Source organism: Rousettus aegyptiacus, unplaced genomic scaffold (genome assembly GCF_014176215.1).
Source record: "Rousettus aegyptiacus isolate mRouAeg1 unplaced genomic scaffold, mRouAeg1.p scaffold_m13_p_9, whole genome shotgun sequence".
Taxonomy (NCBI): domain Eukaryota; kingdom Metazoa; phylum Chordata; class Mammalia; order Chiroptera; family Pteropodidae; genus Rousettus; species Rousettus aegyptiacus.
In genome coordinates, this window is record NW_023416312.1 from 62,079,853 (window position 1) to 62,107,469 (window position 27,617).

The 27,617-nt window shown below is 34.7% G+C and overlaps 1 protein-coding gene across 6 annotated transcripts in view; it reads left to right on the forward strand.

Moving 5' to 3' along the window:
• Positions 1–27,617, forward strand: part of IL1RAPL2 (interleukin 1 receptor accessory protein like 2) — a 1,139,149-nt gene that overhangs the window by 805,802 nt on the left and 305,730 nt on the right. For all 6 annotated transcript variants that reach the window (XM_036226644.1, XM_036226645.1, XM_036226646.1 and 3 more), the window contains one exon: positions 13,370–13,444. In XM_036226644.1, coding sequence (XP_036082537.1) covers positions 13,370–13,444 — 75 coding nt within the window. The remainder of the gene's footprint in view (positions 1–13,369; positions 13,445–27,617) is intronic.

Genomic DNA, 27,617 nt, shown 5'->3' on the forward strand with positions numbered 1-27,617 from the left:
TACATAGCATAAAACAAGGGTCAAAGAGAAAATATGCAAAACTCAATCAAATAAAAAAAAGTAGACAAAGACAAGGAAGCAATGGAACACTGAGCTACCAGAAAGCAAAAAGATAAAATGACTATAAGAAAACCTCGTATTTCGATAATCATTCTAAATATAAATGAAATGAACTCATCAATAAAAAGGCACAGAGTTGCAGAATGGATCAAAAAACAAAACCCAACCATATGCTGCCTCCAGGAGACAAATCTCAGCTCCAAAGACAAATATAGACTCAAATTGACAGGGTGGAAAATGATATTTCAAGCAAATGGCATTCAGAGAAAAGGAGGAGTAGCAGTACTAATATCAGATAAAATAGACTTCAAAATAAAAAAGGTACAAAAAGATAGTAAGGGACACATCATAATAATAAAGGGAATCATACACCAAAAAGACATAACACCTATTAATATCTATACTGCCAATTAGGCAACCTCAAAACATATAAAGCAATTGTTAGCAGAAATACAGGGAGAAACATCCCAAAACACTATCATAATAGGGGACCTAAATTCCTACAGTTGGTTATGGACGGTTCATCCAAACAGAAAATCAATAAGGAAATAACATCCTTAAATTACACATTAGACTAACAGGACAGAATTTACAAATCCTTGGCTAGACTCACTAAAAAATAAGAGAAAGGACATAAATAAACAAATCAGGGATGGAAGCGAATAAATTGCAATGAACACTACAGAAATATGAAGTATCCTAAGGAATACTATGAAAAAAAATATACAGCCCCAAATTGAATAATCTAGAGGAAATAGGCAAGTACTTAGAAAGATACAACCTTTGTAAGCTGAATCAGAGGAACAGAAATTCTAAATAGACTGATCAGCAGTATGGAAATGGAAACAATTATCAAAAATCTACCAAAAAGTAAAAGTCCAGAACCAGATGGCTTCACCAGTGAATTCTACCAAACATTCAAAGATTTAATACCTATTCTCCTTAAACTCTTTCACAAAATCAAAGAGCAGTCAATATTTCCTAACACATTTTATGAAGCCAATATTAACTCAATATCAAAACCTCTTTTCTCCTCCCCTTCCCTCCCTTCCTTCTCCTCCTCCTCCTCCTCCTCCTCCTCCTCCTCCTCCTCCTCCTCCTCCTCCTCCTCCTCCTTCTTCTTCTTCTTCTTCTTCTTCTTCTTCTTCTTCTTCTTCTTCTTCTTCCTCTTCCTCTTCTCTCTCTCTCTCTCTACACACACACACACACACACACACACATATATATATTTCACACACACACATACACACACCCACTTATATGGAAATAGGATGTATGTTGAATAAAAAAGAAACAGTCTAAAATCAGAAAACAAGAAAGAGGAGCTACAGTGTACAGTAGTGGTCATGAGTTCAAACTCGAAAGTCAAATAGACTTAGGTTGAATCTGACCCATAATGTATTTATCAGCAATATCACTTTAGGCAAGTCTCTTAATCTCATTGTCTCAATTTTTCATCTGTCAAATGTTGATAATATTAAGACCTACTTTGTACATTGTTGCAGGGATTTAATGAGAGAATGAATGTAAAAGAGATTGGCATGGAATGCGTGCTTAAGCAATGTTAGCCATAGTAAAGCAGCAATAATATTGAACTTTAATTCAGGATACATTGGTTTTGGTCTTCTTTATCACTAATTTGCAATATAATGTTCAGCCAATCCCTATCTTTTCTGTCTTTCAGTTTCTTCATCTGTCAAAATAGCCAGATGAGTTAGACAAATAAGACCTTGTCTAGCTCTAAAATTATATATCCTTGAGCATCTTCATATATTCTTAGACATCATTATCTGTGCCAAATTTCTAGAATCTGAGAGATCAGTAAACACGGAACAAAAAAAGGATCTCGATTCAAGTTAAAAATTGATCCATGTCATGAAGATGTGGTGTGTGTGTGTGTGTGTGAGTGAGTGTGTGTGTATGTGTATGTATGTGTGTGTGTGCGTGTGTATATATATGTATGTGTGTGTGTGTATATATATATATATATATATATATATATATATCAAACGTGACAGAGAAAAAATTTATTCCATTTGTGACAACATGGGTGGACTTCAAGGGAATTATGCTAAGTGAAATAAGTCAGACAGAGAGAAATACTTCATGATATTACTTATTTTTGGAATCTAGAGTAAGTTGAACTTATGGGAACATAGAGTTGCATGGTGTTTGCCAGAGTTTGAGGTATAGGGGAAATCGGAAAATATTGGTCAAAGGGTACAAACATCCAGTTTGAAGATGAATAGGTTCTGTGGATCTAATAATACACAGCATTGCGACTGTAGTTAACAACACTATAATACGTTCTTGAAAGCTGCTAAGAGAGTAGACCTTAAATGTTCTCACCACAGAAAAGAAATGGTAATTATGTGACCTGATGGAGATGTTAGTTAATACTATGGTGGTAATCATATTGCAATACATAAATATATCAAATCAATACATTGCACACCTTAAATTTACACAATGTTATATGTCAATTATATCTCAGTAAGCTGGAAAAATTTTAAATTGCTCCATCTTTTATTTTTAAGTTCTTGTATTTATTTTAGTGCTTACTGCATCCCAAATTCTGTATGGAATGCAGAAATATACTATCTTGTATAATTCCTCTGATAGTAATCACATTTGCAATGCATTATACATAAACAAGGGTCCAGGGAGTCCTATTTTAGAAACAGAGGGCAAAATTTTACTTGAAGGGAAAAAGGCAAAGCATGTTCTGTGAAGAGAAAAAAAAATTATCATCACAACTCCGTTTAAGTTTTCGTTTTCCCCAAGATAGTTTTCCTTTCAAGTTTGAAAAAGTTGTTTTATGTCTAGGTAGATTTGTGCTGAATAAACATGTTTCTCTTATTAGAAGGGCCCTGTGTCAAATGGCATTGAGAAGAAATTGTCCTACCTTTATGGTCAAGCTTTCCTAAAGCTCTTGCATTGCTCAAAATTCAAATATTAGTGGAAATAAATTTGGAATCTAGAGGAAAGGGAACCTCAGGGCAACTTTAAAGCAGCCCAGACGATTTACTGCTTGCAAAGCACATCCACTGAATTACAAGGCAGGACACTTTGAGCAAGTACTTGCTATGGGGACCCTGATTCAAGGGCAATGGCTAGGTAGATTGCCCAGCACTTCCCTGGTAACTTAGCATCCATCTGTTAAAGGATCACTTATTCATTCAAAGAAAATTCCTGAGTTTAAGTTCTATGATAAATAAAGGCAAATATTTGTAATGGCTTTAAATGATGATAGGAGTATTTTTAATGCAACTAGAATGTGTTCGTTTTAAAAACAATTTAATCCTATCAATATAACTTTCTATCTGTTTGACTCTGTATGGTTCTCAATTTTACCTTCCAAATACACACCTGAGGAATATGAGCCATCACTATCAGTAATAGTGACTTACTAAAGGAAATTATTCCTACTGTGGGTAGGGTTGTATAGAAAATGCAAATCGAAATGTTTGAAGCTTGAGCCACCAATGGTTTCAAATCAAATCTTGAAATAACACTGGGAATCACCAGTTTTATTTTTGTCCTGAACACATCACAACCTTCCTATTATAGCTGGAACACTTAGAGAATACATATTAACTTTGGATGGAGTTAATAAGCAAAAAACAGGAAGTCTGCCACTTCCTGTTTTTTTTTCACTATTTTTCCTCCAGATTTATAATAAACAATTAGTTGCTCATCTTTACATCGTAAAATTCAATGAGCATTTTTTTTAAATTATAGTTGGCATACAATAATATATTAGTTTTAGTTTTATAGCATACTGATTAGAGATCTTTATAACTCATGATGTGGTCACTCCACTAAATCATTTACATATTTTTTACAGCATTGTTAACTATTTTCTTTATGCTATACTTTATATCTCCATGACAGTTTTATATCTATGTATTTGGACTTCTTAATCCTTTTGCCGTTTTCACTGTTCCCCCAATCGCCACTCTCATCTAGTAGTCCTCAAATATTCTCTGTATCTATGAATTTGTTTATATTTTTGTCATTGTTGTTTATTTTGTTCTTTAGATTCTACATGTACCTGAAATCATGTGGTATTTGTCTTTCTCTATCTGTCTTGCTTTATTCAGCGCAATACTGTCTAGGTCTATCAAGGCAATATCTTTTTCAATTTCCTTCCTTTTAATCTGTGTGTGTGTCTTTAAATCTGAAGTGAGTCTCTTGTAAGCAGCTTATCTAGGGGTCATGTTTTCTTATCCATTCAGTCACTCTATCTTTTGGTTGGAGCACTTAATTCTTTTTCATTTGAAGTACTTATTAAATATGTAGTTGTCACCATCTTTCTTCCTGTTTTTGATACATGTTTTTTACTTCTTAAAGAAGTCTCCCCAGGGAGTGGCTCCATAGTATAGTGGTTAGCACATCTACTTTGCATGCAGAAGGTCCTGGGTTCACACCCAGGTGGAGCCACACACCATAACCTGGGTATGCCAGGTCCCAAGTGCATGCCACGAGTGTGTGGGAAGGGATACTCCACCTTCAGAGATACAACTCTTCAGATATCAAGCTCTTAAGGGTAAATGGCAACATCCATGGGCCAGGGGTGGAAGTGGGGGAAGGAAAAAAAGAAGTCTTTTCAACAATTCTTGTAACATTGACTTGGTGTTGATGAATTCCTTTAGCTCATTTTTGTCTGGGGAGCTCTTTGTCTGTCCTTCTACTCTAAACGAGAGCTTTGCTGGACAAAGAATTCTTGGTTGTAGATCCTGAGTTTTCAACACTTTGAATATGTTGTGTCAAGCCCTTCTGTCCTGCAAAGTTTCTTTTGAGAAATCCACTGCCAGTCTTATGAAAACTCCCTTGTAGGTAACTAGTTGCTTTTCTCTTGCTGCATTTAAGATTCTATCTTTGTCTTTAACCTTTGGCATTTTAATTATGATGTGTCTTTATGTGGGCCTCTTTGGATTCATGTTTTTGGGGACTTTCTGAGCTTCCTGGGTTTGTATGTCTATTTCCTTCCTTCACCGGGTGAGGGAAGTTGTCTATCATTATTTCTTCAAATATATATTCAACTTCTTGTTCTCACTCATATCCATGTTATAGGGATATTGTTACCCTTAATTTTTTTTCAATAGGCTCCCTAAATTATTATTATATTCTTGGTTCCTTTTTTCTTGCCATTCTGATTGGACGTCCTTGGCTTCCCCATCCTCTATGTAGGTGTTTCAATCCTCTTCTTCCTCCACTCTGTTGATTCCCTCTAATATACTCTTCATCTCAATAATGTATTCTTCATTTCTGACTGGTTACCTTTTATAATTTCAATTTCCATTTTTATGTTTTTTATCTCTTTGTTAAAGTTTTCTATGAGTTCATCTACATTTCCTTTAATTTCATTGATCATCTTTATAACCAATGTTTTGAACTCTGCATCTGATAGATTGCTTGACTCCATTTTTCCTTGATCTATGTTGTGTTCTTTCGTATGGTTCCTGCTTCTTCGTCTTCCAATTTGACTGACTTGCTGTGTCTGTTTCTATGTACTAATCAAGCCTCTTATTAGTGTGGCTTTGTGAAGTAGGTATTCTGCAGCATGGTCCTGAGAGGGGTTCAGCTGCAGGCCAAGTTTAGCCACAGCCAAGCCACAGCCAAGCCACAGATGCTGTACTTACAGTTGCCTCAAGAAGCCATGCCTGAAACTGAGGCCAGCTGCCACCAGTGTGAGTTTTGGCGCTGCTCAGCAACTGTCACAGGACTCTCTGAGGACACAACTGAATGTGGCTTGCATAGGTCCACAAGTTGGTGCAGACAGAATTTCAGGGAATCCTCTGTTATCCAGTTTGATGATGTTTCAGCTATGGCAGTGCTGTATCCACATGTTGGGAGTGGGTAGGGCTCAACAGAGGAACAGTGGATACTATTATCACTTCTGCCTGGAAGAAAGCCTCACCTTCAGCCCTCATTCCAAAAACTCAGTGTCCCCCTGTAAGTACCTGGTGCCCCCCGCCCTCAGCAGCCAACGTGGCACCAATGCTCAGAGCATGTCCGGTCATGAACAAAGCTCCTTTAAGAGGCATCTGTAGCTGTCAGCTGCAGATGCTGTAGCCTCTGTCTCACTCAGCCTCTGGGGATCAGGCAGCCTCACATCATCCCCACCTCCTACCTACAACCATTGCAGGGCGATTTCTTATTTATCTCCCTCATTGTATGGCTTTTATTCATCTAGATACCCAGGTGACTGCTTGCCGTTTGCTCCGTGTTCCCGTCAACTTTAATGTGGTTGCAAGAAGGGATGAATGAAGCTTTTATTATCTACACCATTCTGCCCAGGCCCCCTGCCACTTTCTTTTTTTAAATAAGGCAGACAATATTAGAGTTTTAGTGGAAAAGAATATTAATAAGAAAATAATTTCTATAGCATTTACTTGATGGTGTAATAACAGGCTGAAGTGACAACAAAGCTTGACTTTTAATAAATTGATGTGTTTTTTTTAATTTAAAATATGCCCAGACTCTCATTTCTAAGATGTTGCTAAGAAGTAGAAGAACCACTCATAATAATGCTGGTTGGAATCGTGAAGAAAATAACCTTATTTTCATCAACTTCTGTTGAAGACCACCCTATTTGTTGGCTAACACCAATGTGAAAACAGGAGTTTAAGGAAGGGTCTTGGGCCTAATGTGTGTTTGCTATTTAACCCTCTTCTAAGGAGTAAAGCTTATTTTTCCACATTTAGAGACACTCTTGAAAGCAACCAGACTTAGAAGAGAAGGTACAGATGTCTTAAGTTCATCATAATCTAAATCATAGAAACTTCTTTGCATTATGTTTTGATTAGAGAGAAACAACCCTGGGTGCCTAAAAGCTGGCTAGAGAAGAAACTTTATTGAAGTAAGGTGTGCAAAACGATGAAGCTTATGATGAATGAAACATTATATTTAAGAGTGGTCCCGTTTTGATTCATAGGTTTACAGGATTAAAGATAATGTTAAATAATTATGTTGATTTTGTATTTTTCCAATATGATTATCTAAATTAAGGGACTCTCAAACTAGTAATCCTAGAAATGAAAGATTTATAATATATGGGACTTCAGATTCACTAAGTGAATAGTAAAATATATGCATCATTATTCAGAGTTATAAACTCTATTAGTTAATTCAGAAAGATATTTATTTCCAAAAAAACAATACTTCTTATGATGTCTCTAGAGCTCAGTAACCTCCGATTCATCCTGTGTTCAGTTTATGAAATCTGGAAACTAGTCAACTATTTTGGCTAGACTTGGCTAATCTCCCTTCATAGTTACTTGAAACCTTTAAGGATCTTAACAAAATCCTCTGTCTCTCTCTGGATCTTTTTTTTTTAAGTAAGAACCTCCATTTTATTTTCCCACATTAAGACTATTCCCAAATCTTCTTCCCAAAGATCTTGAATTCCCTTATAACATCAGACAGCCTAAATTCCTTACAGGACAGTGGTTCTCAACCAGGGCCGATTTTGCTCACCAGGGGATATTTGCTAATGTTTGGAGAAAATTTTGGTTGTCACAATTAGGGGAGAGAACTACTGGCATTTAGTGGGTAAAGGACAGGGATGCTGATGAACATCCTACAATGCACAGGACAGTCACCTACAACAGAGAATTGTCTGCCACTGAAAGTTAATAGTACTGAGGTTGATAAATCCTGCTTTAGGGCATTCTTCTTTTTCTCCAAGGTGTGCACAGAGCCTTGGCTAGGCTGGAGTTCAAAACTTGTCCATTCAGTTTCTCTTTCTTGGGATTTTGAATCTCGATCAAAGCGACACAAGGACAAAGAACAAGACAGAGAGAAAAACACTTAAAAATGCAAAATCAGTTATAATTAATTCAATCCAATGGGATTAAATGGGATCAGGATGAAATTATTGTGTAGTCCCTTTTGCCTGTACATCTAGACCTGGCATGGTTTCTTTTCTGTCTCTAAACTTAGTTTCTCAGACATCCTGTCCATCCTTGAGCTATTCTTCTGATACATTCCCTTTTTGCTTAAATTAGCAAGAGTTTCTTTCTGTTCATTATAACCTAAGAACCACATGGGAATCACCTGTTTTGAAAGAAAGACTACCATGGTAAAGTTGATTTGGATATTGTCATTTGTTCCACAGTGTCAGACACAATCTTAGTTATTGGTTTATATGAGGCATGACCCTTGTCTTCCTGGAACTTGTAAATCTAGTCAGGGAGAGTAGACATACCCATATAAGGTGAAACTTAATTTGTATTCAAAGCAATGTATGCTATGAACCAAATGAGTTGTCCAAGGAAGTAGTAAATATTTTAGGATTTCAGAGAGAGGAAAGATTATCTTAGGCTTTTATTAAGGAAGGCTTCCTCAAGGATGTATCATTTAACCTAGCTTTTGGATGATGGATAGTACCTGGGATGGTGAAATGGAAGGGTGTGTCTTAGAAAGGCATTGCAGACGTGGTGAAATCAGATAGAACTAAGTTCACATTGCAGATTTACTAACCAATAGTTGTTTGACTTTGGGAACATTATCTGTAAAAGGTAATGAAAAATGCCTTAGAACAGTGCCTAGCACATAGCAGATATTAAATAAATGATAACTATAGTAACTATTATTATTTGCTTCCAAGCTTAGGGAGGATGTTTAAGTCAAGATGAAGAATTAGAAATTAATGCAATGTGTTATGGGGCAAATTAGGGAAGTAGCTTGGCTATAGCATTGGTAAAGTAGAAGAAGAGTGGGTAAAGAGGAAGGAAGGTTTTTTTAAGGTTATATTGTGGCTGCCTTTGTGTTTCCAGCTGACAGATTCAGATTTTATCCTGTTGTAAATGTAGGAGACATTGGTAGATTTTGAATGATTAAATGTTGTGATGAAAATAGTGATTTTGAAATGTGATTTCAATGTTTTTGTGTTGAATGGATTTGGAGGGTTCCATTTCATTGACTTTAACATACACATTCCATAATGTCTTCATTCACAGAAATTGATGGTTTGCTTTATAATCCTATGCATATAGGTTCATACATTTTGCATCAAGCTGTCTTTCTACTCCCTCTCATTTGGCTCTCTGGCAAGTCTAATTAAACAGAGAAATCAACAACAAAATACAATAATGAAACTTGTAATAACAGTTTGTAATACTTAGGCAATATAGTTAAATAAACTGATTTTATTCAATAAAACAACTAATTCTACTAATTTATAATTCTAATTTCATGAAAATTGACTTAGTCAAACCAATTGATCTGGTTGTACAGGGAGATACAATCTTTGTCGACAATAGAAAAAAAAGTTTATTTGGATATTCTCTTCAGGACAGTTAGTGTCAAACCCATAAAACCTAGCTTTAGGAAAAAGCAGGCAGTAACAGTAATAGCTTCGCTAGAATATTAAGACTAGTTTAATGTTATACTCAGTATAGCAATGATATTTAAGGATAATTAAACATAAACAGCTACAGAGGGAAATGCAGGGGAGGAATTGTGGAGTGAAACATAGTATGAAAGTGCATCCCTTGCTTCCATTCTTTCAATCAAAACATGAAGCTTGAGCAGCAAATTCAAAGACTAGCTCAGACCCCAGTTAGTCCCTCTAGAGGTCCAGGATAAATTTTCTAATAAAATTGTCAATCTCTACTCTGTTGTTCAGAGGGCCTGATATTGACAGCCCTTCCATTCATTTTCCAAACAGTAAATTGGATCAGATATTAAAAGAAAAGAAAGAAATGAGCTTGTCTGTCCATGGTAGTTTGTACCTTAGCTAATCCGCAAATGCTATAGTTATGCCGGGCACTGATAAATTTGTCTCTGGGGTGGTGGTCAGGATCCAAGTGGACAGCTTCAGTTGCTACTTTATTATCAAAAATGTTTTGAACTTCTTGGCAATTCCTAGGCCTAGACATGATATGGGAATTTAATGAGGTTCTACTCCTATATATTCCACTGGGATGTGTTAGGGTAAGTCCAAGTTGATCTTTCATTCATGGGTTTAGAAAAAAAATACATGTGTGGAATGTCCTATAAGGAATCATGTTTCAGACACAAAGCCATTCTCATTGGCCTAGGAACCTTAGTTTAGTGTATAGTCAAAGAGGCTAAAAACATTGATTCAGTACTGAGCGTTTCCCCTGTCTCCTACTTCCAACTTATATCTGTTTTCCTATCCATTCTGCGAATGGGGTCATTTTGTCACAGAGGGCATCAAAGACAATGTAAGCTTTATTTAACTTCATCTCTATATTGGCCATAATCTTAACTATATTCCTTACCTCCCGAGGTCATCATGTATATCACGTGAGTTTATGTATTTGAAAGCACTTTGAAAATTATGATCCACCTATACATGTAAGGAACTTAAATTATCATTAATATTAATAAATGTAATTTCAGTTGTTGACATTTAACAATAATAAAATCAAGATAAATATATCCATGGTGCATGGTAGGAGGTAAGAATAAGGGACAAAAATTACTCCAAATTCATATCCTGATGAAAGTAGGACAAAATATTCATTGCTGAACATGAAATACATTACTTATAATTGCTTCCCACTTATTCGTTTTAATTAATTGTTTTGGAGGCAAGGTACATTTGAAAATAAGACTAAGAATAACTTATTTTTCAAGCTAAGTGTCTATAGTATGGATATGTAAGGCAAATTGACCATAATTCTATAAAGAAACCAAAATTTTTTTTATAAATAAAATGTAGATGGCTGAATTTAATTTAATTTTAATTTTTTCATGTTTTGAATATACAGTTTATGTATGTTATTTAATGTACAAAAAGTATATAGTGAAAATTAGATCTTTATCTGCCTGGCCATACTACCCTTCCCCCACCACAAACCCCTACCATTTCTCTGCCACCTAGTTGCTCTTCTCAGAGGAAATTACTGTTACTAGTTTCATATGTATTCATTCAGAAATATCTCATACCTACACAAATAAATTTATATATGCACACACATGCACACATATATATAAGCTATGTATTTATGTATTTTATTCATAGGATGGTATATTGTGCGCCCTATTTGGAACGTTGTTTTTTCATTGAACAGCATACCTTGGATCCCCCCAACTGCATATTGTCATAATAGATGTAAAGATTTACCTAATTTTTTCAAGTAGTCGCATAACAATATATCATTATATGAAAGTATCATAATATTATTTCACCAGTCTCCCACTGGTGAATATTTAGTTGTTTCCAGTATTTTAACAAACAGGATTTTCAATTCAAATATTTAATTTTTTTAAAGTATATCCTTTATGTTCTAAATAATATTTAAATATAAGATTATTAAGAGTAACTGAAATGTTTAGAAAATGAAAACTATAGATTATATATTTGTATACTTGTCCATATTATGTCAAAATTAGCTTAGTTAGAAAACTATATTGTTTGTTTCCATAAGGACAAGACGCATTGTAAGTCATCAATAAAGATTTGTTGGAAAACAGTATTTCACTAAAAATTTCCCAATTTAATCAATTTGGATATCAAGAAGATGAAGTTAATGTTATGTAAAGCTCTTTAATAAGAATTTCTGGTGCATTTGTTTGTTATTAACAACTATTTTGGAAATCTCACTCAATTTATATATTTTCTAACTTTTCCTGACACGTGGTCAACTTTCTTTCTCTTTCTCTTTTAAACTTCCTTGCAAATATGAGATGAACTTTTCTCATGTCAGCAGAGAATTCTTAAGCCAGTCAATTAATGATGGTTTAATGATTCTCTTATATGTCCAGCTCTATTCTGTCTCCTGTGAATTACAAAGACATATAAAACATTTCCCTTTAATAAATATGAATTCAGTTGGATAGTTGAAGCAAGACATAAATTTGGGAACAATTAAACAGAACTCAGGTTATAAATATAATAGATTGATATAAGGTTTGCCATAAAGCATTTTATATCCTCGTGCCAAGTGCTCACAAATTTCTTTCTTCCAAGTGCGTCTCAAATTTACCTCCTTTTTTAAAAAAATTTTTCCACACTCCATAACTTTGACTCCTTATCCCCCCAACTGCAGCATTGTTACAGCATCCTCTTAGCTGGTTTTGCTTTCCCCAGCCTATCCTGTACATCAGGCCAATCATCTTTAGCACTTCCCTTGAGTTTTTTGTTGTTGTTGTTGTTCCAAGAATCTAGAATGTCCTTCTAGTTTACTATATCATATCCAAATTCCTCTGCGGGTTTCTCAGGATCCTCCAGAACTGATCTCTATCTTATCTATCTAGTTTCATTTCCAGTTACTCCACATCATGAGCAATTTGCTCTGTACCCTACTCCACCAAACTCCTTATAGCCAGATCATTTTCCTCTAGCCACACTATGCTTGCTAAGTTCTACCTCTGTTCATCAGTTCATGTTGATAACCTTTCTTTCATTTATTCTTCTTTATTCTCTGCCTTTTCAAATCTTCTCCATTCTTTAAGGTCTATGTGGAGACCCACTTTCTCCATTAAACTTTCCCCAATCCTGCCAACCAATATTGACCTTTCTTTTCACCATTCCTTTACCACATATGGACTTACAGCTCAAATGATACAATTTTTCATTACATTGTATTCTTTGTTTTATTACCTCTTCATAAATTTATTTAATATTTTTAATGTTTAATGACAGTTGGCATACAATATTATATAAGTTTTATGCATACAACATAGTTATTAGACATCGATATCACTTATGAAGTGATAATCATGATAAATCTAGGTAAATGTCTTAATTTTAACGTACTCATTCTGTGTTCATAGTCCTAGAGCTTATATCTACTTCCTCCTCCCTTAGCACTTGGCATAGGATTTGGTGGACAAAAGATGTTCTATCAGCATTCTTGATCACTTATCCTAACGAAAGTACAAGTGCTTTATTATATTGTTTTGTAGGATACAGTAGAGAGTGGGGGATGATTCAGAGGCATAGAAATTTCAGTCTACCAGAAATGTCCATTAGGGTTCACTAAGAATATATAGAGGTATGGAGATTTAATATTTATCTGATTATACTTTTAAAATCTGTATTTCTTTACATTCACAAGCTTATAAAAATCACTCAACATAGTCTATATGTTTGATTTTGTTGCAAAGTGTAGCTGTCAAAATGGCCTATTTACTGTGATTGATGATGCTCTAAATATGCATGGGAAATAGATATTGTATGGATAGAGTAACAACTCAAGTAGGAATACAGTCTAATAAATGTTTACACTCCATCAAATCTACAAGCAGTAAATATCACCCACAATAAAATCTTTCTTATCCTGTAATTTATCTCAATTTTTCCATTACCTTCTTTCATTTTCTCTTCTAGCTTTACTCACAGACAAGCCTCCCAAGCCATTGTTCCCCATGGAGAATCAGCCAAGTGTTATAGATGTCCAGCTGGGTAAGTCCCCTTCTGGGAATAATATATTCTAAATTTTCTCTGTTAATAGCTGGGGAAAATTGCATAAACCAAGAAAAGTTTATTGCCACTGTTATTACATGTGAATAAATTTGTGTCTGCTCATTTATAACCTTGGAGTCCAGTGCAATAAGTTTGTATTGCATCAAAGAATACTGATGCTAATTGGTTACACTGGGTATTAAGTGTGCCATAGGACAAAGGTTTTTAACTTTGTGAATGATAGATTCATGAATGTCATGCATTGATGATTGGTACAGAAAACTTTTCATGCTTGTCAGCCATTTTTTTTTAATTTAGAGTGCATTAACTCTTGGATAACAAGCACTTTTAAAAAAATAAAAATCCCCTCAGTAAACCTTTAAACTGGTTTGATAATATTTCTAATGGCACAATCCATGGCTATTTAAAAGTTGTTTTTATGGTGAGGTCCTGAATATTTATGAATCATATGGTGTTGGGAAAAGTAAAAAGTTGATTTATTAGTACTATCATCTTTTTATAGTCTCAAATAAGGATACAAGGTGTTGAGCCTTTTTTGTGTGTGTGTCCCCTACTACTAATCCTTAGATTTCAAGAACTATAAGATTGAAACTCATAGGCCTGCCAATATATCTTTTAAAGTATGGCTTTTAAGTCATGCATTTAAACATGAGTGAGCTTTTATCTATTGGGTTTCATCCTCTTCTTCAATTCTAATAAAGTCTTCAATTCCCAGTAAGATAATTGTGTAAATAAAGCTGGAAACGTATTAGATTTATTTTGATCATGTGATTTACTCAAATATGTCACCGTAGTGGTACCTATTAATTATATAGCCAGAGCAGATGAGTTGGCCCCAGTATTTCACTCGTTTTGAAAGTTTTGGGCTCAACTTTTGATCCTTCCAATTCTCTTGAATTATTAGAGGCTTATTGCTATCTAAAAATAGGTGAGAGAAAATTACATTCCTAAGAGCTTGTTTATTTTTCTAAAATGTAATATATTACATTGTAGTTAATGCAGCCTAGCAGTATGAGTACCAAAGTTAAGTATTTTAAAACAAAAAGAAGAAAAAATAATAAACATGTTGTCAGGAGTGGGCTGTGGGAATGGCGAATATTCTGTAGACAATGTTGAAGTATTAGACTATAGCTCTCTCCTTACCACTTGTATTATTTTGCACTCATTACATTTTGTTAAAGCCAAACCTAGATGTGTTGGCACATGCCCTCAGTAATTTTATTTACATATTTCAATCCCCTCAGGGATAAAAATACCCCAAGGATACTCTGTGGTTTGCTAGGGGTTACATGAAGCTGTAAAATGATCTCGTGCCATTTGTTTTCATAGAGATTCAAGTGCACAAGTTGCTTTTATATGAAAACAGATATTAAGGAGTAGAAAGCAAAATTTACACTATTTCGAATAAAATATGAGTAAACTTTGTGTTCATGCCCCTGTGTAAATACTTCTTCATTCTCCTCTGCCATTAGACAAACCAACAAAAAAGTCTGAGCAGTACTTCTCAAAAGCAAGGAGACAGACCCTTGTAGGGAGTACATTTAATTCAGATGCACTGGCTGCAACATATGTATGTGCTATTCAGGACATCTCTAAGATGTGCTTCATATGAATGTGTATTTCAACATAGGTTTATATGCCAAAACAACCCACTACCAACACCACCTTGTAAAATTACTAATTTGCTTCCAATGTACATTAGATGCAAGGCTTAACTTTTTCAGTTTTTAGTTTGTAACACCATTTGGAAACAACTTTATTGACAGAAAGGTGGAGACCTGCCCATTTTCATTCCAGAATGGCTGTTTCCCTGAGATGCTAAAGCAACCATGTCATTCAAATAAAGAAAAACAAAATCAGTTAAACCAGATCTTTGGCATTTCAAGAAAGTCATGGTTGGTTGATTTTAAGTGACTAGCTTTTCCACAAATTTATTTAAAACCATTTATTTACAACTAAAAATGATTTTGTAACTTACTCTTATGCCTCAATAGTAAGGTGATGTTAGGAGCACTGTAAATGTCAAATTGCTCTTCAGTGTCAGTGGGAGCTTTGCAGTCAGAGTGATGAGGGTTTGGAAACGCCAAAGATAAAAAAAGAGATAAAAAAGGTAATTGGGGCAATTAGAGGATCCTGTCTATATGTGGAAAGCTTTCAGAATTCAGTAAGATTATGAAATTTTCGGGAAATTGGTTTCCTTATTTTTTCAAATTTATTAAACACATTCAGCTTTAGACATACTCTAACAAGAACTAAAACTAGTACTACCCCAAATCACAACAATCCAATCTAAATGGTTAAGCACATGTCATTGCTCAGTTTTCCCAAATCCCAATACTTAAAATCTGAGACAACATCATGGTAGATTTAAAGTTGGCCACAGATTTTTTTTGCCACTCCTACAATTTAAACACAATTTCTCATTCCTCTCCCCTTAAAACTTGGATAGCCTTAGGTACATGTTTGATCAATAGAGTATGACATAAGTGATATTCTGAGATTTTGGAGACTAGGACAAAAGAAACCTTGCAACTTCTGTTCGGGTATCTTTGTCTGCTCTGAAACTACCATGCTGTGAGAAGCTCAAGCTACTTGAAGAGGCCTTGGAGGATGAAAAACCATGTGGAGAATGAGAAGCCAATGAGCGCCAAAGCACCAGATATGTAAGTTGAGGCTATCTTGGAAGTGTTTCCTCCAGCACAACTAACTGCCTTGGCTTATGTAGTTCAGAAACAAATCTCAAAATTTATTTTTTTAATTTATTTATTTTAATTAGTTTCAAGTATACAGCATATTGGTTAGACATTTTTATAGTTCATAAAATGATACCCCCAATTGCTCCCTCCCTCCTCTGACCCTCCACCTAGCCGACGTATTCATGCTAATTGCATTCCCTATGCCGTGCTCTCCATCCCAGTGACCATCCATCAGCTACTAATTTGTACTTCTTTAACCCTTCACCCCATTCTCCCAGTCTCCCCCATCCCCTCCCCTCTGTGTGTCACCAAATTGTCTACTATATTTGTGAGTCTGTTTTTGATTAGTTTGTTCTTTTTATTCTTTAGATTACGCATATAAGTGAAATCATATAGTGTTTATCTTTCTCTCTCTGACTTAAATACCTTCTAGGTCCATCAAAGCGATACCTTTTTTCATCTCCTTCCTTTTAGTCTATGTGTGTCTTTTAATCTGAAGTGAGTCTCTCCTAAGCAGCATATGTAGGGGTCTTGTTTTCCTTTCCATTCATCCACTCTTTTAGTTGGAGCACTTAATTCTTTTCCATTTGAGATACTTATTGATGGGAATGTAGTTACCATTCTTTATTCCTGTTTTTGATACATGTTTTTTCTTCTTAAAGAAGTCTCTCCAACATTTTTTGTAATACTGGCTTGGTGGTGATAAATCCCTTTAACTTATTTTTGTCTGAGAAGCTCTTTATCTGTACTTCAACCCTAAATGATAACTCTTCTGGATAAATTATTCTGAGTTGTAGATCCTGTTGAATATTTTTTGCCAAGCCCTTCTGTCCTGCATAGTTTATTTTGAGAAATCAACTGCCAATCTTATGGGTGTTCTCTTATAAATAACTGCTTTTCTCTTGCTGCTTAATATTCTTTCCCTGTATTTAACCTTTGGCATTTTAATTATGATGTGTCTTGGTGTGGGCATCTTTGGATCCTGGATTTTTGAAATTCTCTGAGCTTCCTAAGGTTTACGTCCATTTCCTTCACCAAGTTAGGGAAGCCTTCCATCATTATTTCTTCAAACAGCTGTTCAACATCTTGATTTTCTTCAGTTACGCCAATCAGACGGATATTTCTACCCTTAAAAATGTCTCTTATGCTCCTTAAATTATTTTTATAGTCTTGACTTCTTTTTTAATGCCATTCTGATTGAGTGTCCTTGGCTTTCCCATCCTCTAGATAGGGCATTTAATCCTTTTCTTTATTCACTTTGTTTATTCTTGTTTATTCCGTTGAATATACTTCTTATCTCAGATAATGTGTTCTTCATTTTGGACTGGTTCCCTTTTATAATTTCTATTTCCATTTCCATGTTTTTTAATCTCTTTTTTGAAGTTCTCACTGAATTTAACAAAAAAAAATTGTCGAACATCTTTATAATCAAAATTTTGAACTCTGAATCTGTTTGATTACTTGACTCCATTATATCTGGATCTCTGTTCTATTCTCTTATTTGGTTTCTGCTTCTTTGTCTTCCCATTTTGGCTGACTTTCCATGTCTGTTTCTATGTACTAAGCAAAGCTCCTGTCTTCTGGTCTTATTAGTGTGGATTTCTGAAGTAGGTGTCCAGTGGCACAGTCCTGAGAGGGGTTCAGCTGCAGGCCAAGTATAGCCCAAGCTTCTGCCCTTCTGGGGCCACCTGTTAAGATTCAGCAAGCAATCCACAGATGCTGTGCTTATAGTTGCCTCAAAAGGCCACACCAGAAACTGAGGCCAGGTGCCTCCAGTGTGAGTCTAGGTGCTGCTCAGCAAGGAAATCTGACTTGCTGAGGATATACCTGGATGTTGCTTGGGTGTGTGGCTGTGAGTTGGGGATGGAGGGGTTTCAGGGAATCCTCTGGGTGGAGCGATCTCTGTTATCTAGTTTGATGACTTTACGGCTATGTCCAGTGCACTGGTAAGGAGGAGGGCTCCACACGGGACAATGGATACTGCCGGCACTTCTGTACTGAGCAATTCTTGCCCTGGCCCTCACTCCGACAATGTCTCCCTATACGTCCCTGGTGCCCCCCGCGTGCTGCCGAATTGGCACTAGTGCTCAGAGCAAGCAGGTCCTGCACTGTGAAAATCTGCTCCCAGATTCAGCCCCTGTAAGAGGCGTCTGCTGCTGCTGCTGCTGCTGCTGCTGCTGCTGCTGCTGCAGGCTCCCTCTCACTCAGCTGCTCGAGACCAAGCAGCCCCTAGTCCTCGCCACGTCCTAACTTCTGCCGTATCAGGGTGCTTTCTTGGATTTCTCTCTAGTTGTATGGCTTGTTCATCTAGATCCCAGGCAATTTTTCCTTGCTGATGCTCCTTGTTTCCATCACAACTTTGATTTGGTCGCCAGAGGTTTAAACAGAGCCTCTATCATCTGTGCCATTTTAGTTGCCCCTACAAAAATGTGTAATTTTTGACTCAGTCTTTCCACATATTGAATTTTACTGGTGTTGCCTTAGGAAAAGTTTTCAAATTCTTCTTCAGCGAGCTTCACTTTGTTAGATATTCAGACGTGAGTGATCTCAAATTTCTGACACACAAAAAAATGAGCAAAATGAAATAGTTGTCATTTGTCACAGAGTTAGGTAGGAGTAGTTTGTTAAACAACAATAGATAACCAGAACAACCATTAATTAATTTAACCTAGAAATGGAATTTCTCTGAATTCCATTTTCCCCATGGACAAGAATCCTATGTGGGCATTTTATGCAAAATGAGAAATATTGTGGGAAATACTTAACTACTAGCTTCAAGGTAGTTTTAGAAAATATGGTCTGGAATAATTGTTCATGTGTTTGAGGGTTACACTTTGTTCTCAGTTCTGAATATTTCTAAAGTCAATACAGTAAATGAAAAATTTCAGTAGAAATTGATCACCATTTACTTTTTAGTGCATGAAGTAGACATTGGTACGAATATTTCGTTGTGTCTCTAGAGGAAAATAAACATTTCGACTTTCTTACAGTGTAATCCATTAGTCATCCACAAGGTTCTAGAAATTTATATACTTTTTGCTGACATAGTAATGACAGTTTTGTTATTGCTAAATTGTCTTCACTTTGTAATGCTGAAAAAAGATTAATCTTAACCAAATAATCATATATTTTGAGATGATAAACATGTTCTTAACAAATAATCTAAAAACTATTCCTCTCACAATGCAAGTCTATTCAGCCATAGCTGCCTGTGGTAATGTATGAAGTATAAAGACAAAAGCAAGTTACAAAACACACACAAAAATCTACGTTGGTCCATTTCTTTTCTCTCTCTGAAGGTAAATTTCACTTTTAATAAAATAAATAAACATTTACTCTACCAGGACTAATTCTTCTTTTGGCAGTTGAAAATAAATATATTTTAAATATTTTCTAAGAAAAATAACACAATATTACAGTATATTAATTTATATTGCACTTCAATAGTGAAGTAATAAAACATCATAAGAACACATGCACCACTTGAAATGTATCGACATGAAGAAGACCCTTCTTTTTACACTGCATTTTTTACAGAACCCAAATGCATGCTTTACAAACTGTACTAGACTCCTAGAAGTTTTGAAACAGCCATGAACAAAGGTGGATTAAATGATTAGATATCTAATTTCCATTAAGGGTGAATTTGGAAATGTGTTCTAATTTCAATGGTGATGATGACTTTCTTCTTGAATGTTTTTAAGACATTCAAGAAAGTGTCAGTGTTTTTTAAGACATTAAAGAAGCCAGTCAGTATTATGCAGAAAGTAAACATAAACATTGTTTATTTTCTCATTTTTGTCAAAGAGTCAAAAAGAAGATTTGGGGTCCTAAAGCATATCAAAAAAACTTAGACCAGTGAAATAATCCAAGTTAATTAGATACCTCAGTTGTTTAAAAAAGCCAGATAGTTTATCTTTAGATGAATCTGATTCAGTATAAAAATTTCCTTTATTTCACTTCTATCCTCATTCAGAATTTATTTTATTTTTTACAGGCTCTTCAAATTCATATTTCATGACTGCATTAGGTGCTACTGGATCAAACTTTTTATTGTATATAAGAAGTATTCATCTTTGTCAGAAATTGATTTCACCAGCATATCACTTTCTACTGAAAATTATATTAGGTCCACTAAAAGACCACTGTAAGAGGTTCTACAAGAGAATAAAACAAAATATAATATTTAATACAATACTTAGGACTAAAAAAATAAATGAATAAATAAATAAGACAAATAAATCCCAAATTAAGAAATTAGTTGTTCAATCAAATCTATCTTTTAAAAACTTTTTCTAAAAAAATAAATTGTTGAGTCCATAGTGGATAGGAAACACTGTCTTAGAACATTGTGAAATGGGGGTGAATAAATGAAGTCTTTGGCTCTAAGATGGTCTCAGTCTAGTGGGGAAGGCAGATATGTGAGCAGAATTATAATGCGATATGATAAATTCCAAAACAGAAATAGGGAAAGGGAGTTTTTTTGCTTTCTTTGTGACAAGATCTCATAAATCTACAGTTCTATACTTTGCTTTCATTCAGTATAAGGGCATATCTCTGTAACTTCAATCCAAGTATTATATTTATTTAGAAATAATTAAAAATTGCTAAAGATACAACTTTTTTAAATAATTGTCCACCATTTGCTTCAATATGGCAAATGCTAAAAGTAGAAACTTATAATACCCTTGAGTCTCTTCAGTTTAGTAAAATTAGTCAACTCTTTCTAAAGTCATAGAACAAAGAATTCAAATCCAGTCACCAACCAATTGAGCAAACAATGTCAAAACAGAATTAAAATAAGTCAATCATGTTGTTCATGAGATATTCATAATCAACTTGCAACATTATAAAAAAACCTTTAGTAACCTGTTAACTTTTTATTTTCATTCTTAAATGTCTCAAAACAAGGATAACTGAGTTATAAAAACTGGGACAAATTAAGTAAACAAGTCTCAGTCTCAAACATTAATATGGGAGCCAGGTCTTAGGGAAAAAGCTTGGCCTAGATTTTCTAAAGTTGTAAGTAATGCAAATGTTGTACATTCTGGGTAATAGAATGGTTTGTAGTTTGGGGCAGCCTATGTTAAGCATGTACATGTTATCCTGAATAAAAAGTAAACCCTTTGGAAAGAAATCACTAACCCTAGAATATATACAAGGAAAAGTGAAAATTGCGATGGTATGGGACCAATTATGCATGCCAAGAAAGGTGAGTAAACTCATGATACCCTTCTTCCTCTCCAAAATTTTCACTTATTAAAGATTAAATGAAAGTTCTCAAGGCATTACTTGAAGCTAACAGGATATGAAGAGTATAGAAAAACAAAAAAATTCAACAAAATCCCTTTTTACTACCATTATACATACAATGTGTATACTGTCATGGATAAGCTAATGAAATGATCATGTATTGCTCTAAGGTTTGTGTTATTTTTAATATAGTATAATGAACATGATAATATTATCTAGGCCCAAAATTATATCTTCAAAAAAGCTATGTCTTACAGGAAAATTCTAAAATAATAATAATAAATAACTATATTATATATAATAATGATATAAGTTATTATTATTTAACAATAGCTCTACTACTAATAATAGTTATTGTTATAATATTTAGTATTATTTATTATTAGCTCCGCTACTAATAGTTATTGTCATAACAACATTTAGTATTATTAATAGTTCTAGTACTATGAATAAGAGTTATTATTAGTAGTTGTAATAGTAGCAGTAGAGCTATAAATTATTAATTGCTTACCAGGTACTAGACACTATACTAAGTCATTTATTTGGATAATCTTATTAAATTTCCCCAATAACTATATGAGATAAACACAGCTATTTATTTCATTTTTAAGAGGATTATTGAGATATTATTTATATATTATACAACTGATCCGCTTAAATCATACATTTCAGTGGTTTTAAATATATTCACAGAGTTGTATAGCCATCACTACAATCAATTTCAGAACATTTTATCATCCATAAGAAACTCCATACCCATTAGCAGTCATGTCTCAGTCCCCCACCTCCACTCTCACCTCCATCTCCAAGCCACCACTAATCAATTTTCTGTGTTAATAGTTTTGCCTACACTGGACATTTAATATAAATGAAATCATACAACATGTGATCTCCATGACTGGCTTCTTACACTTAGCATATTGTTCTCAAGTTTCAAACATGTAGCTTATATCAGTAATTCATCCCTTTTAATGCCAAGTCATATGCCGTTGTATGACTACACCATATTTCATTTATCTATTAATCAGTTGAATAACACTTTGGTTCTTTCTAATCTTTGGTTATTATAAATAGTGCTGCTATAAACAGTCATGTACAAATTTTTGTGTAGAGATATGTTATCATTTCTTTTAGGTATATACCTATCAGTAGAATTATTTGGCCACTTGGTCATCTATATTATACCTTCTGAGGGACTTCCAGATGTTTTTCCAAAGCAGCTACACCATTTCATATTCCCAGCAAAATTGCACAAGTGTTCAAGTTTCTCTAAATACTTGCCAACACTTCTCGTTTCTCATAAAAAAAAAGTTATCCTAATGTGTATGTAGTGGTATTTCATGGTGATTTTGACTTGTATTTCTCTAATAGCTAAATATGTTGAGCATCTGGGGGGAGGCGCTTATTTGCAATTTGTATGTCTTCTTTAGAGAAATGTGTATGGCCCATTTTTTTAAATGAGGGATTTGAGCTCGGAGAATATAACAATATTAGATTTCAAGCAAGGTGGAAAGGTCAAAAGCTGAGAAGCCATAAGAAATTAGCTAACCAATGGATACTGAAAGAGCAAAGGCAGTGAGTTTAGACCTGTAAGAGCTGGCCCTTGATTCTCATGAAAGAAAGGTGTTGTGACTGTGGACATAGTCCCTAAAGTAGAAAGTTAGAAAGAACTAGGGATCAGAGTGATGCAGAGGAGAACACACCCAGCAGTTAGGAGAAGTTTCAACACCTTAGGTGAGAAAGGGAGCTCCATTAAAAAGAGTGGAGGACAAACTTGCCCTGGCAACAATTCCAATAGAAATAGCCTAGTCTTTATCAATACGTGAATTTTAAAAATTGAATTAATAGTGTATACATCAAATGCAAAAATACACCTTGATTTTCTTTACAAATGCAGCATCAATCCAGGAGGTTCTGTATGTTGAAAAATAGCATATGCTTTATTTTTTAATTAATTATTTTTTAAAATTAATTATTTTATAGTGACATTGGTTAACAAAATCTGGAAAGATTCACCTGTATATTTTAACAGTATATGTATATATAGGTGTTCACCTCCCATAGTTAGATTTCTTTCTGTCACCACATATTTGACCCTATTTACCCTATCAACCTTAACCTTCCTCCCCCACCCTACCCTCTGGTAACCACTAGTCTACTGTCCATGTTTAAAATATCTGTTTGTTTGACCAGTTCGTTTGTTGCTTTTAGATTTATATCCCACATATAAGTAATATCATGTGATTTTCAACTTTTTCTGTCTGGCTTATTTTATTTAGCATGATTATCTCAAGATCCATCCATGTTGTCACAACTGGCAGTATTTCCTTTCTTCTTATGCCTGAGTAATATTCCATTGTATAGATGTACCACAGCTTCTTTAGCCAAACATCTATCATGGGACATTTTAGTTACTTCCATGTTCGAGCCATGATGAGTAATGCTGCTATGAACATCAGTGTGCAAATATTATTTTGGATATAAGTTTTCAAGTCTTTGGGGTTAATACTCAATAGAGGGATTGGCAGATGATATGCTATATCAATTCTTAGTTTTTTGAGGAAACTCCATATTGATTTCCATATTGACTGTACCAATCTGCAGTTTCACCATCAGTGTATGAGGATTCCTTTTCCTCTGCATCCTCGCCAACATTTCTTATTACTTATGTTGATTACAGCTATTTTAACAGGTTTGAGATGGTATCTCATTCTGTTTCCATTTGCATTTCCTTAATACCTAGAGATGTTGAGCATCATTTCATATATTTGTTGGCTATTTGTATTTTCTCTAGGGAGAAGTGTCTGTTCAGATTATTCGCCAATTTTTTTAAATGGATCATTTCTTTTCGTTGTTAATCAGTTGTATGAGTTCTTTCTATATTTTGGATATTAGGCCCTTATCGGAGGTATTGCTTGCAAATATATTTTTTCCATTCAAATGGTTGTTTCTTTACATTGTTAATGGTTTCTTATACTGTGCAGAAGCTTTTTAGTTTGATGTAGTCGCATTCATTTATTTTTGCTTTTCCTATCCTTGTCTTTCAGGTCAAATTCATTAAATACTCTTTAAGTCCAAAGTCTATGAGTTTAGATCCTATGTTTTCTTCTATGCACTTTATTGTTACAGATCTTATATTCAGGTCCTTAATGCATTCCAAATTAATTTTAATGTGTGGTAATAGACAACAGTCTAGTTTCATTCTTTTGCAGATGGGTTTCCAGTTTTTCCAGCACCATTTATTGAACAGGCTTTCCTCTTTGAATCTTCCCCTTTTCCATCATTGTTGTCTCATTTTGTCCCTATGAATGCTGAACATTCATTACTATCTTGCTATAGCAAATCTCTTCTTTTTTAAGCTTATAATGCCCTGTTATTAGTAAGGGTGCACTGACCACTTTCAGTATTTCCTATGATGCAGGCCTTGTAGTGGAGAATTCCCTCAATTTTTTGTATGCCTGGAAAGGTCTTTATATCTCCTTCAAATTTAAATGAGAGCTTTGCTGAATAGAATATTGCTGGCTGGTAGTTCCTTTAATTCAATACATTGAATATTTGATTCCACTCCTTTCTGGCTTGTAAGGTTTGTGTTGAGAAGTATGAGGATGATCTAATGGGTCTCCTTTATAAGTTACCATCCTCTTCTCCCTGGCTGCCCTGTTTATTTTTTCTTTGTCATTGATTTTTGACAATTTTAATACAATGTATCTTGGTAAAGGCCTTTTTGGGTTGATATAATTGGGTCTTTTGTTTACTTCTTGAATTTCAAGCTCCAGCTCATTTTTTAGATTTAGGAAATTCTCGTCAACTATTTATTTGAAAATGCTTTCTAACACTGCTCCTTTTCTTCCCCTTCGAGAATGCCCATTATTTTTACATTTTCTCTCTTGATGGTATCATTTAGTTCTTGTATTTCTCTGTCATTATTTTTGGTTCTTCGGTTTCTCTCTGTTTCCTTCTCATTTATTTCCAGATTTCTGTCGTTGATATCACTGATCTTTTCCTCCATTTGTTCTACTCTATTTCTCAAGCTTTCTATTTCATTTTTCATCTCTTGCAATGTGTTCTTCATCTCCAGTAATTCTATTTGGTTCTTTTTGAGGGCTTCAATTCCCTTGTGAAGAAACTCATTCTACTTATCTAGTTGCTTTCTCAATTCCTGAAATTGTTAGTATAAATTGTTTGTATCTCATTGAGTTTTTTCAGAAGTATCATCCTAAATTCTTTGTCATTTCAGTCATATATTTCTATGTCTTTAAGCTTATTTTCTGGAGATTTTTCTCATTTTTTCTCATATGACTGGTCACCTTGGTAGTTCATGGTCTTTAATGGACTATTTCTTCGCCCGAGCAGTAACAGTAGCATAGTCTTTTTTTTTTCAGAAAGACTCATTATACAAAGTTCTCTCTGTAGCCTGTTGCAAAGAATTCATTTTTCTGTTGGTGTACAGTAAGTGGCATCTAATCCTCTTCATAGAAAGTCTCAATAATGCCTTTTTTTCTTATAGATATTCAATCATGCTCACTACCCTCAGTCTCATTCCCTGTCAGTGTTAGCGACAGTTTTGGTAGCATTTCTTCAGACTCCCCTGTGGTTCCATGGTGTTCTGTCTCAGATGATATGGGGGGATGCACTGTCTGGGTTAAGGGATGAGGGCTACAGTTCAGCCTCATATTTTGCATTCAGTGCTGGTAATAATCAACTTTTGTTTCTCCCTCATGCCCACTTTTCTGCCGTCCCTTCTCTGTTTCTGCCCTGAGGCCTGGGCACTGTTGCCAGTCACCTGGAACTACCAGCTCTCCCAGGTGTGGCTCTTCAGGAAAATAGCTGCACCTTCACCCTTCTCTCCTCCTCCTGCAGAGAGCTCAGTCTACGAGAGGCAACTTCTTTGTTTCTCCCAGTCTACAACCCAATTCCTGGCATTCTGACCTGTGGTAGCTTTTATTCCCAGATTCCATATTTTTTGTAACTGTCGCTTATCCCTTCTTTCAACGGCATTTTCAAACTTTGTCCCATAGATAATAGACTAAATTTTCTCCCATCATAAATAAACATATATTTTAAAAATCACTTTCATTTTCTGCTTCTTTTTTTAAGTTATATTATATTTTCTCTCTTTTTTCTGTCCATACTCAATTTATTAAAAAAGTACACATAGACTATCTCTTTTACTATGTCTCATTCACTTCTAACCTTACTGAAATCTGACTTTAACTCCACCGACCAGTTGAAGCTCATCTCTCAGTTATTTAATTAATTACCTTACTATAAGTACTTAATTCCATAGTATCCTCTATTGCCTCTTCATTGTCAGGATCATTTTACAGCCTTTAGCTCTGTTGAATAAGTTCTTTGCTAGCACTGTGCTTGGCACAGGATAGATATTTAATGTATGATGAACTCCTCTTCTTTCTTCAAAATTTTCTGTTAGATCTCCTAGTTATTAACCTAATTATCTTTTTATTTCATCTTCATATTTATTTCTGATATGTCTTCCTATAACTTCTTATTTAATTGTTTTTAGTGGGAAACAGGATGAATACAAGTTTAAACCATAAGGCAAATTTTTAAATCTTTACAAAATTAAATCACTAGAATATGAGCTTGGCTACTATGTAGGCCTTTCCTTAAAAAAAGATAGAAGTGTCTGTTTTGGTTTATTTGTTAAAGAGGGATGCCTATTCTTAAATAATGAAAGTTTTAGAATGGTGCTCTCATTCTTAACTAGGATTATTGATAGGACTCATTCAGTCACTAAGATTTGTAAGGCCCTATGGAAACACTCAGATGGCTAAGATTCAGACATGTTCTTTATGGAGACTAGAATTTAGCTGACGTGATTGAGATAAACAATACAAGATAAGAGGTAATATCAATAAATTGGTAAAATAGGAAGCCCCAGACCTTGTCCCTCTACAGAAACAGTCCACTGACAAAAATTTGTGACCCCACAAGCCTTTATAGGAACTCCAGAAATCAGATAGGAAGTCATAGTACCCCAGATAAGCTCAAAGCCATGAACAATTATGATAATGATAAGAAAAACCATTGAATTTCAACCATGTCAGTTCCTCCCCCAAGCTGTTGTAATTTTAAGAAGAACCCAAATGATAGCCTATTTCTTTGAAGGGAAAGAGAAGAGTGGAATGTGTATCCAACATTTCAGCTTTTGAGGGACCTGCGCAATGGACACATTTCTGTCT